A 12,089-nucleotide genomic window follows, 5' to 3' on the forward strand; every position below is an offset into this window, starting at 1 on the left:
ATTAGCCAATCAGACCAGCTGAACTGGTGAGCCCCAGGCCAGAGAAAGCCCTGTCTAAAAAACATAAAACAAAACATAACAGGGGTTGGGAAAAAAACAAAACATTGAGTCTGATTTTCTCTGTCCCCTACATGTGCATACAGCACCCACATGGGTACTCCCTATATACAAAATATGCACACATATGAAATGTGTATTAAATGCATGCTCTTAATTGAAAGGCATTGGAAATTATGGTTAGAAAGAAAATCCTTACATAATAAATAGTACTTACTTGATTTTCAATTCCAGTTGTGTAGTGAGCATATACATGAGACGATGAATCCCAGAGGTCTTCGGGAAATTTTTCATCAATTTCAAAAGTGCCCCAAACCTCTATGGGAAATAGAAGAGAAAAAGTCTTTAGATAAAATAAATGTCTAACTTGATTTTATTAGCAGCATAAAGTTATGAAATTAGAATTCTGAACCCATGGTAAGTATTTCCATTTTCATAAAATATATTCATCTAAAATAATAAAGGGAAAAAAACAGAGTTTCCAATGATGAGTTTCTAATAGTACTGAGAATAGTCATATGTGTGTGTGTTTGCATGCATATGTGTGTGCATGTATGTGTGCGTGTGTGTGTGTGTGTGTGTGCATGTATGTGTGTGTACATGGAAATGCAATGTCTGGTGTCTCTCAACTATTCTGTACCTAACTTTTTGAAACAGGGTCTCTCACTGGACCTGGCGCTCAGCAAATCAGGTAGATGAGCAGACCAGAGAGCCCAGGGATCCCAAGCCTAAGCTCCCCACTGTGCCCAGTTAGAGATCTACACTCATGTCTTCATGCTTGCACACCAAGCACTGTGTTTACTGAGTCATCTCCCCAGCCACAACACAACTTTAAAGCTAACTCCTTATAAGCCCCGTGCTTACTAGTTCAGGGCTAGTGCTTGTCTGTACAGAGTGGGTCTCTCTCTATAAGGACAACTCCAGTTCATTCTCTGGTTCCTTCTCTGGAAGCCCTTCTCTGGTCCCCAAGTGGACAGTTCTTTCTACCTCTGTTTTCCAGCCCCACTTTATCCATGTGACTATACCTGCCTCCCCTACCAGCCTGATAATTCATACCCAACAAGACAAATGCTTTGTGCTCTCCTGGAAGGTTTACCCTGGGACTAGACATGAAGATGGTCCTTAATAGATACACGGTTGCCATAATGTGAATTGCTGTGGTCCTGGGAAGGTGAACCAGGTATGCCCAATTAAACGGAATCATTTCTGACTCCTCCGTCTTTTCTTTCCTCAGATCTAAAACCCAGAGCTTCAAGATGACTAGAGTAGTCCTCTTCCTCCTTCTCTTCCTCCTCTTCTTCCTCCTCCTCCCCTCCTCTTCCCCTCTCACTCACCCACTCTTACTCCTCCTCCTTCCTTCTTCTTCCTCCTCCCCTCTCCCTCTTCTTCCTCCTCCCCTCCCCTCTTCTTCCTCCTCCTCTTTCTTTCCTTCTTCTCTATTCTCCTTTGCAGACGGTGTCTCAAACTATAGCCTAGATTATCCTGGAACTCACTATGCAGCTCAGTCTGGCCTTAGCTGCAAAGCAATCCTCTTGCCTCTGTCTCCTGGGTGCTAGGGTTACAGGCATGAGCTACAGGGGAAATTGTCTTAAAGTCCATTAAGGTCTGGAGTGCATGTAACTAGACTCATTTCATCCTTCATAAAACAGAAACTTCAGTCAACAGTGACTCTCCTGGTTCTTAGGTTATACATGCCTAGTGTGTGTGTTCTAGTGCATATGTATGTGTTTGAGAGGGAGAGAGAGACAGAGAGATACAGAAACACAGACAGAGAGAGTTCATGTCTTGTTTTTTCTGTGTGTATGTGTGTGTCTGTCTCTGTGTGTGTGTGTGTGTGTGTGTGTGTGTGTGATATTCAGAGTATATGTTTTACAATCCAGAGTAAGCCTTTCAATGCAATCATCAGGTGTTTCTCCTGGGTTCCCACATCTAGAATTGATTCTGGTAAAGAAGAGAAAGGGGAGAGTCAGGCAGCAAGCTGCCCACCTCGATTTTAGTGCATCTTTCTAAATCCCAATGGACTCCCACAGTCGTAGAGCTACACCGAGAAGTCAGAATGACATCTAAAACTCATCTTGTGTTTTTGGATCTGATGCATGTAGGAAGTTTTGACTGGGTCCAGACAAAGCTAACAGGGCATCTCCTTGGCATCACTGCCATTCAGAATCTGCCGCCCTCGCCAAGGAAGGAGTCCAGTCCAGTCTCTGTAGTATGCTGAGACAAGAGCACCCACAGCCAACAGACACTTACTTGCTCTCTCACAGAAATTAATGCTCTGATTGAGGCCTTTGGGGGGGCAACTACAGGTTGGGAGGGGTCTGGTTGTGTGAAGGTAGCAGTTCCTGGGGTCAAGGCAGGAGGGAGGAAACCACGAATAGCTGTCTTCACAGGCACACTCCAGGAACTCCTTTTGGCTTCTGCAGTCTGCATATAGAAAAGGAAGTAGAGCGTGTTGTCATGGTGTCTGCTCACTAAACCAACAGCTGCTCAGTCCTTGGCTCTGACCTGAAATCCTTGGTGCTTACTACCTGCGGGGGCCAGAAGAAGACTTCAGATCCCCTAGAACCAAGGATTTCTCAGCAGAATTTGGAAGCACAGCAATGCATTTAAGATGCGGGAATGTCCAACTCTGTAGACTACGAGCTTAGTGTGAAAATCGTAGCAAACTTAAAAGCAAAATGGCCAGGCTTAGCATCCAAAACAAGGCTATGGACCCCACAGGGATCCACTGTGGTGCAAGAGAAAGGCAGACAAGCACAGTGACAACCTAGAGTTAGTGAAGAGGTCTAAAGGGTATTTGACCACTGTGTCATTTGATACCCTATCCATGTATCTACCAGCACTGTACGTGCCAGGGCTGACAGCGACATGGCTCAGTGTAGAGGGCCGCAATCCATTTGCCACCACTAGATGGCGCTGGCTTCCACTGCGCCCCATGTGGAAGGCCAGGATAGCCTCCGCCATTACAAGATGGCGCTAGCCTTCGCCGCGCCAGCCGACTCCCTTTCAGGAAGTTAACTGTGCGCATGTGCAAGAGTGCCTTCGTGCCAGGTCTTTGCCCACTCCGGGGCATGCCTTATGAGTTCATGGGTAAACAACCAATCAGGTGTGGATGCGCTGTGCTAGGGTGTATGTAAGCGCGCCATGTTGGCGCGGCAAGTCTTCTCATTAAGGTATTAATAAAAGTTTGGTCACAGCAAGGATTTCTATGTACCTGCATGTTTCTTGCCGGCGAGAGGTCGCGCACGGGACAGCTCAGGGTTTAAGAACACTTGCTGCTTTGCCGGAGACCTGGGATGGGTTCTAACACACACCCAGTAGCTCACTGACATCTGGAATTCCAATTCTAGGATCTGAAGCCGCCTTCTGGCCTCCTCAGGTAGCAAGCACACACGCAGTATGCACACGAACATGCAGGCAAAACACGCACACGCACTCAAATGTTTAATGTTTTAAAAAACATAGAAAGGCAGAATGATTTGGCGGTAGCGCACATGATGAAAATGTGTTTCACTGGTCAACGTTGTGGATTTGTTATTCTGTATTGGACCTGACATGCTAGTGAGTGCTGGTCAAACCTTACCAAGCTTCAGGAGCCCCTGAAGCATTTCACCCCATGGTTTCTGAGCCAACAAGTCCGAAAGGGTCCTAAGAGTTTGCATTTCTACTCAGTCCCCTGCTCCTGCTGCTGTCTAGGATCTGAACACTGAGACTTGTTTTAGCCAAGTCACTGAACTTCGCTGGTAGCCACTTCTGTGGTTTGTGTCACCAGCTAGTTCTTGCTACCTTCAGGAAACACAGTGGGATTTCATATCCCGGCCTCATGGGGCTGGACTGAGTCATAGAACAAATTATGGCCAATATAATAGGAGTAGAATTAATGTCTATCCTTTCTCAGCCAAAGAATGCCATCGCCCGCGTGAGGGTCTCCAGGGCTTCATTTCTTTGGTGCTCAGAATGGGTACATTTGAAGTAAGATCTCCCCCATCAGCTGGTGCCTGAGGGACAACCACACACACACCCTTGTCAGCATGCAATGGACTTGTCGCATGAACAAGAAATGTTAGTTCTTGATGCCACAGAGCTTGTCATTTGTCACAACACAACCCTGCTTGTCACCCACCCTCCTCCCTGTTTGCACTCCCAGACACTGGAGAGCTAATTTACATGTGGTGGCCTTCACTCTGACGATCATGTTGGGACCATGGAAGCTCAGTGATTGAGAATTCAAGAGCTTCAGATATCTCTTCAGTTCTCTCTTCTCCTCTGCATCTCTGTATGTCATCTGAAGTAGTACCTCATACTCCTGGACTGAAGGTAGAGAGAAGTTATTAGGAGGTACCCGTCTGTGGAGAGGATCACTTAGCAGCCATCCTGTCCTGTTCAGAGCTCCTAGATGGTCCCTGGTTCTTGTCACTACATCCTGTGCATTCAGACATTGATGTAGCATGCATCCCTACAAGAGCTCTGCCCATTAATTACATTCACAGGAGGGAAACACAAAAGGAATAAAAGAAAGAAAAAAAACGGACTCCTGTTGGGTTTGGTACAAAATGACGGACTTGCCACACCTCTGGATGTGTTTTTCAATTAAATCGTTTAACTGGGCCTAAAGATGGTGATCCCAATTAAGGGAAAAAAGCCGGCCCTCCCATTGCAGTTCTTTCCTGGTAAATCGGGACCTAAACAAGTTTGCAGTTCTTTTGGTAAGGCGTTTGGCAGAGCAAAAAATATACCAACGAATACACTGGGTGTTTAAGTCTCAGAATGATCTTGCTCTTAAGAATTATTATCCTCACTTAACAGATTTGGAAATTTTCATAATGTGCCTGAGATCACCTGGCCGTTTTGAGGTAGGAACTCTGTTTTCATGGTCTCAGTGTCTAGGGTTCCAGCACCTCTAGGGAAGTCTTACCTTGATGCCTTTTCTCGACCACACTGACATCTCCTTTCGTTCTGTGGCCATCATTTTTCTGCTTAAATAAATAAATAAATAAACAAATAAATAAATGAATGAATAAATAAATAAACGGGAAGAAGATAACTATGGTGGGGCTTTGAGATCCGCAAACCATAAGGCTTGTTGAGTTTCCCAGGTGACCTGATACCGCTGACTTAATATCCAAGCCAAGGATGGTGGGAGATGGCCGAGAAAGGACCTGGGGAGGCTGTTCGGAACAAGTGAAGGAAAAAGCTTCACAGGAGGCGGGAACAGCAGGTGCGCAGGCGCAGTGCTGTGACTGCGCAGCTGTGAAGCAGGGTGAAGGGTTGGGAGTCGGGGCGAGGCGGGGGCCAGGGGAGAATGGAGACAGGCAAGAGATAGAGTCAGAGTCCACAGGGGTAGTTCTTGTAGTTCTATGAAACCACAGGAAAAAAAAAAACTTTTGGTAGTGAGGGAAGTGTTGTTGTTGTTGTTGTTGTTGGTGGTGGTGGTGGTGGTGGTGGTGGTGGTGGTGGTGGTGGTGGTGGTGGTGGTGTGTGTGTGTGTGTGTGTGTGTGTGTGTGTGTGTGTGTGTGTGTGTGTTGCAAGTACACGGGTATATTAATGAATGCTCCCGTGTGTAGGTGGGACCAGAGGAAGCTGTAGAGCATCTTCCTCTCTTCCTCTTTAGTGTACTCCTTGGAGGCAGGGTTTCTTGCTGCAGTGGAGCTGGCTGCCATTTTGGCTCAAATGCCTGGCTCCGTGTCTGACTGGTACAGGAAATAGAGCCATCTGTGCCCAGCTTTTGCTGGGGAGTCCAGCTTAGGTCTTCATGCTGGCAGAACAAGAACTTTTGTCCATGGAGTCATCTCTGCAGACCTGGTTTTTAGTGTTTACCCCAGTGCATTGTTTGAACAGGGGGAACAAAGAAAGACCCCCTCTGACTTCCCAGAAGGCTTAATCCTGAAACCATATTTTGAAGACCCAAGCAGAGAAAATGGAAGCACTTCTGGGGATACAGAAGCAATACAGGAACAAGGTAATAAAGCCAGAGGGAGAGGCAGCAGTAGACAAAGTCAGATGTGTCTGATCTCTGGGTGTGTTTTAAAGAACCAGTTTTAAAATGATCTAAATGTGCAATGTGACAGGCACTGTTTTTACCCAAGTGGAAAGAGAGTGTTGTCATGGGAAAGGAGGAGTAAGTTTGGTAGGAAAAATTCAGGGGTTCAGTTTGGGATCAATAAAGTTGAGGAATACATGGATCGCGGGCACATGGGTGAGGAGTTGAGTGGGAAGCATCCAGATGATAATACACATTAGGGAATCCTCAGTGAGTAGAAGACACTCAAGCTGTGGTCCTCAGTGATAGCATCAAGACAGTGAGTAGACAGCAGCTCAGGTAAGGCCCAGCAATTAAAGTACTCACTGTATAAGGGGAAGGACTGGCTAGAGTTTGGATCTCCAGAACCTGTGTAAATGTGGCTGAGCAAGGTGGCCTGCCTCAAATTCCAGCCTCAGAAGGTGGAGACAGAGTCCCCAAAGCAAGCTGGCCAATGAGAATCACCATGTCACTGACCTCTGGGCCTAAGAGATCCTGCCTCCATAAATAAAGTGGGAAAGTGGGAAAACCATTGGAGAAGACTCCTGATATCAACCTCAGACCTCTATGTGTATACACATTCTTATGTATGTGTGCTCACACACATGCAGACATGCATACTCACATATGTACAACAAATGTACACAAATAGGAACAAAACTAAGAAAGGTGCTTGAGAGACAGAGGCAGAAAGATTGCTTCAGGTTTGAGGCTAACCTGGTCTATACAAGGAGTTCCGTGCCAGCCAGAACTATATAAAAAGACTGACACTCTCTCTCTCTCTCTCTCTCTCTCTCACACACACACACACACACACACACACACACACACACACACAATGAAACAAGGGTAGGAGGTGGTGCACATTTGTAATCTTCAAACTTAGGAGGTAGAAGTAGGAAGATCAGAAATTCAAAGCTACCCTCAGCCACATTGTGAGTTTGGGAACACCCTGGGTTACAGGAGACCCTATACTCAGCAACAATGCCAAAAGGAAAGGGGGGGGTGGAAATGATAGAGAAGGCCCACAGGTGTTAGTGTCCACCCATATGGTTTTTCCATGCCCAAGAGGCCATAGCATAGAACATGTTGAATTAGACAAGATCTCCAAGAGAGTTAAATATTCATGAGGGGGCCTCATTTGCAATCAAAGAGATAAAATAACTTATCAAAGATCTCGCAGTGAGTGCTGGTAATCTCGAGACAAGAACTCTAGACTTCTGATGCCAATCCACTGACCTCTGCATCTCAGTTGCCTGGAGGATTACAGACTCCAAAGGTACCGGGAATGTGGAGAGGAGAGATGGTTACCAAGAGAAATAAGGCATACACCAGCTCACCTGCAGGAAGCCGTCGGTGCCCTCAGTGAGCATGAAGAGAGGGATAAGCCACAGCAGTCCAACACTCATAGCCAGTCGCTCCTTCTCTCCACTAAGGACTGAACATAGACGCCTGTGTCTAGTCACCCAGGAGGCTGTGTGTTAGAACAAACATCGTAAGCCAAGACCGTAACTAGGAATGTTCAGCACCAGCTCCTACGTTTTAGTGGGGTTTTCTTTGTCACATTCAAATAAACAAAAGCTCTATGAGTACTAATATCATAGATCTGGAATGACTAAACTTAAGCCAATCTAGAAAGCTCCCTTCTTGTTACTTGATGGAGTTAGCAACGAATTGTTCTCAAGTGTCTATTTATCGCATATAATTGCCACAGAACTCAGAACATCAACATTGTGGTGATCTAAATGAGAAATGTTCCTGATAGGTGCTGGCATTTGGACACTTGGTCCTCGTGGTGCTGTTTGGGGAGGTTGTGGAGCCCTGAGGATATAGAGCCTTGCTGGGGAAAGCAATCATGGAGGGCAGGCTTTGGGTGCTTACAGCCTCACCTCACTTGCAGTTCCACGGCTCTGCTAGGTGACTGTGGTTGAAGATGTGAGCTCTCAGCTTCCTGTTCCCGATGCCTGCTGTCATGGCTCCCTCACCATTACAGAGTTTCCCCCTGGACATAAGCTAAAATACACGTACTCCTCTTTCAGTGGCCTTTGGTTGTCCTGCTTTATCACAGTGACAGATTCGTGACTAATACAGACCAGGTCAAAAAAATTGTCTTTTACATTTGTGTTATTTGGTGTCAAAGAATAATCATGCCAACTTACAATCATTCTGTCTAAGCTACTGGGCACCTGAGGCCTCTTCATTTTTAATTTTAATTAAAATTATATTTAAAATTCAGTTTCTTAGATGAAGCTATAGTTTAGTAGTAAAGCCCTCGCCTAGCCTGCACTAGTTCAACTCACCCTGACACACACACACACAAACACACACACACACACACACACACACACAGAGTTTCTTTGTTGTATTAACTATACATATTTTTGTCCTTGTATTTTTACAATAAGATACTATGTAGCCCACGCTATCCTCAAACTCACTCACTGTTAGCTAAGGATGGCTTTAAACTTTTGATTCTCCTAGTATGTGGTCCGAGGGATAAAACTCAGTGCTTTACACATGCTACACAAAGACTCTATCAACTGAGATCATCCTGAGCCACTGGATACATTTCTAAGATGCACAAGTCACAAGTGCCTAGAGACTACCATATTAAATAGCACATTGTGGAATCCCGCCATCATTTTTGAAAAGTTTTTAGTGGACAGCAATAATAGAATGTGTCTTAACTGGGGTTTTACTGCTGTGAACAGACACCATAACCAAAGCAAGGCCAACAAAGGACAACATTTAATTGGGGCTGGCTTATAGGTTCAGAGGATCAGTCTATTATAATCAAGGCAGGAGCATGGCAGCATCCAGGCAGTCATGGTACAAGAGGAGCTGAGAGTTCTACATCTTCAACTGAAGGCTGCTAGCAGAATACTGGCTTCCAGGCAGCCAGGGTAAGGGTCTTAAAGTCCATGCCCACAAGGCCACACCTACTCCAACTGGACCATACCTTCTAATAGTGCCACTCCCTGGGTCGGGTATATACAAACCATCACAGAATTTAAAGGACTATTCCCCCGCAGCCTTTCAGTATTTCTTCTACAACTCCAATATATAGGGAGGTCTTAGGGTTTCTATTCCTGCACAAAATATCATGACCAAGAAGTAAGGAGGAGGAAAGGGTCTTTTCAGCTTACACTTCCACACTGTTGTTCATCACCAAAAGAGGTCAGGACTGGAACTCAAGCAGGTCAGGAAGCAGGAGCTGACGCGTAGGCCATGGAGGGATGTTACTTATTGGCTTGCTTCCCCTGGCTTGCTCAGCTTGCTCTCTTATAGAACCCAAGACCACCAGCCCAGAGATGGTACCACCCACAATTGAGCCCTCTGACCCTTGAACACTAATTGAGAAAACGGAGACAATGCCTTACAGCTGGATCTCATGGAGGCATTTCGTCTAGGGAGGCTCCTTTCTTTGTGATAACTCCAGCTTGTGTCAAGTTGACACACAAAACCAGCCAGTACCATCGCTTAAAAAAATACAATTCCCAAACTCAATAATTCACCACTGGAGTAAGTGTCCTTGGTCAGTGGGGTTCTCTCCACCAACCTTACCCTGTTTCTTGGCAAACTTTGATCTTCATGTGCACTCTACCATCCCCACTGATACTGCTCTCAGATGCTGCTCTCTGACCTAAAGAGAAAGGCAGGGGGGCTAGGGGGGAGCAGGGAGGACTATTATACCCATGACGAGATTTCTGAGGCCTTCAAAGAAAGTGTGGGACACATGGTGTCTGTGTTACCTTCTCTCTTGAATGAATGAATGATCCTCTCACACCCCACCTTCCCCACCATCCTGTTTGCCAAAGACTCCTCTTAGATCTTTGGCTGCATGAGTCTGCGATGGAAACCTATGCTTCTTTTTTGTTTGGATGGTTATATTTTGAGACAGGACTTCTCTATGTAGCCCTGGTTGCCCTGGAACTCACTCTGTAGACCAGGCTGGCCTTGAACTCAGAGATCTGCCTACCTCTGCCTTCCAAGTGCTGGGATTAAAGGTGTGCGTCACCACAGCCCAGCTGCTGCTGCTGCTGCTGCTGCTTCTGCTTCTTCTTCTTCTTCTTCTTCTTCTTCTTCTTCTTCTTCTTCTTCTTCTTCTTCTTCTTCTTCTTCTTCTTCTTCTTCTTCCTCTTCCTCTTCCTCCTCTTCCTCCTCCTCCTCCTCCTCCTCCTCCTCCTCCTCCTCCTCTTCTTCTTCTTCTTCTTCTTCTTCTTCTTCTTCAAGATTTATCTATTTTTCTTTTGTGTGCATATTTTCTCCTCTGTCACTACGATAATATCCCCTGACACAAAGCAACTGAGGGGGAAGCCTATATTCAGGTTGACTCTCACGACCTCCCTTAACAGTCAAGACAGGCTTCTGCAGACTCCCCTACCAGCCGACCAAACTCAGACAATTCCCCAACTGAGACTTCCTACCCAGGTGATTCTAAGTTACGTTAACTTGACAACGAACAGTAAGCAGCACACGGGTTTTGAGTCTGGGTCTCGTGGAGCACATGCCTGTCTCAGTCTCACTTTGCAGCCATGGCCGAATGTAAAAACCTGATCCTCCTGCCTCTGCTTCTGAACCTCTGAGATTACAGGTACACATTACCACAGCATGATTACCTTGGATCTTTTCCTTTGTTTATCTTATCTCAGTCTTACTGTTAACTTGTCAAACATGACCAAGTTCACATCTCAATGCCTTCATGAAGTACAGCCAAATAGCAGGAGGAGGTGGGGCTCTCTCTAACCCCTTCCCTCTTTTCTCCAATTCCAGGAAGACTCTTTTGCTTTGATTTCTGAGGTATTGTTTTGCCTGTGGTTTGTAATCCTGGATCTAACAAATGATAACAGTTTCCGTGCATGTGTGTACCATCTGTCCTGTCTCTGGGTGCCAAGGACTATTACTAAACTAGAGGCCCTGCCTTCATACATGTGCCTTCCCCACAACTTACCACTCTCCCCTGCTGAAACCTTTTTCTCCCATGTGCAGCCTGAGGCTGCAAACCCAGCCCAGAAAGCCTGAGTGAGAGCTCTGGAAGACTTCTCCCCTACTTCCTTATTCTCCTTCCTCCTATCTGGACTGCCTCTTGGGATTTTCCAGAAATGGTTGTCAGTGATGCGTGTTCGAGGCTTGTGCTGGTCTTTAGGCTGACCATGAATAGGTAAATACACAAGAATGAAAGGAGAGTAAAACGGAGAAGCAGCAGAGGAGAAATGGAGGGAAGGGGCGAGAATAGAAAAGGGACAGAGACATCTTTATTTTTCCTAAAGCCTGTTAAATCTTAAACAGGTCTAGCCTAGCTATGGGTATTAAAGGACACCAGCAACGCTCATGTCCAAGTATGTGTGCTTCTGGACGGTTTCTAGACTAGGAAGATGATCTATGCCCTTAGCCTGGTTCTGTGATAGGCGTCCTGCTTCAGGTTAGTACCTGCATCAGTAGCGTTCTCATTAGGGTGGTTAACTATCAGACAAAAGCAACTGAAGAAAGGCTTGAAGTTACGGTCCATCATGCAAGAGAGCAGGGTAGCAGTCGAGTTTTCTGGTCACATTGCAGCCACAGATAGAAGGCAGAGAGAGCTGCATGCTTTATTCAGTCTGGGATGCCAATCCATAGACTCTTAATGTGAGTCACCCACATTAAGCCTCTTCCAACCTGATTTAACCTAATGTAAAAATTCCCCCATAGATAACAGATTGTTGTTTCTTAGGTGACTTTAGAACCTTTCAAGTTCACATCAATGTTAACCGTTACAGTGCCAAAGCTTGAGCTAGTAATTATTTTCTGCTCTCTGGCTGCCCCCACCCACTCGGGTCCGCCATATCATGAGCATTTCTAGTTGCACCTCATTACAGTTTGGATAGCTCCTTGCTAGACTGGGTGAGAATTTCACTTCAGTTCTGACTCAACTTCAATTGATGTAAGTGACGCTGACAGTTTGACAGCCAGCACCGTGGAGATAGAGGGCTCTAAGCCTTCAGGAAATAGGGAGTGCATTTTTTTCCCCAGTAG

General features: G+C 45.9%; 1 protein-coding gene across 1 annotated transcript in view; it reads right to left on the minus strand.

The window, feature by feature from the left end:
* Adgrf1 (adhesion G protein-coupled receptor F1) overlaps nt 1-7,486 on the minus strand; it is a 32,411-nt gene extending 24,925 nt beyond the window's left edge. The window contains exons 1-5 of the mRNA XM_032899453.1: nt 7,418-7,486; nt 4,973-5,033; nt 4,225-4,368; nt 2,308-2,481; nt 275-375 (exon numbers count right to left, since the gene is read on the minus strand). Of these exons, the coding sequence (XP_032755344.1) occupies nt 275-375; nt 2,308-2,481; nt 4,225-4,368; nt 4,973-5,033; nt 7,418-7,486 (549 nt within the window). The remainder of the gene's footprint in view (nt 1-274; nt 376-2,307; nt 2,482-4,224; nt 4,369-4,972; nt 5,034-7,417) is intronic.
* Between the last annotated feature and the right edge of the window lie 4,603 nt (nt 7,487-12,089).

The sequence above is a fragment of the Rattus rattus genome, chromosome 4, assembly GCF_011064425.1.
Source record: "Rattus rattus isolate New Zealand chromosome 4, Rrattus_CSIRO_v1, whole genome shotgun sequence".
In the NCBI taxonomy this organism is placed as follows: Eukaryota; Metazoa; Chordata; class Mammalia; order Rodentia; family Muridae; genus Rattus; species Rattus rattus.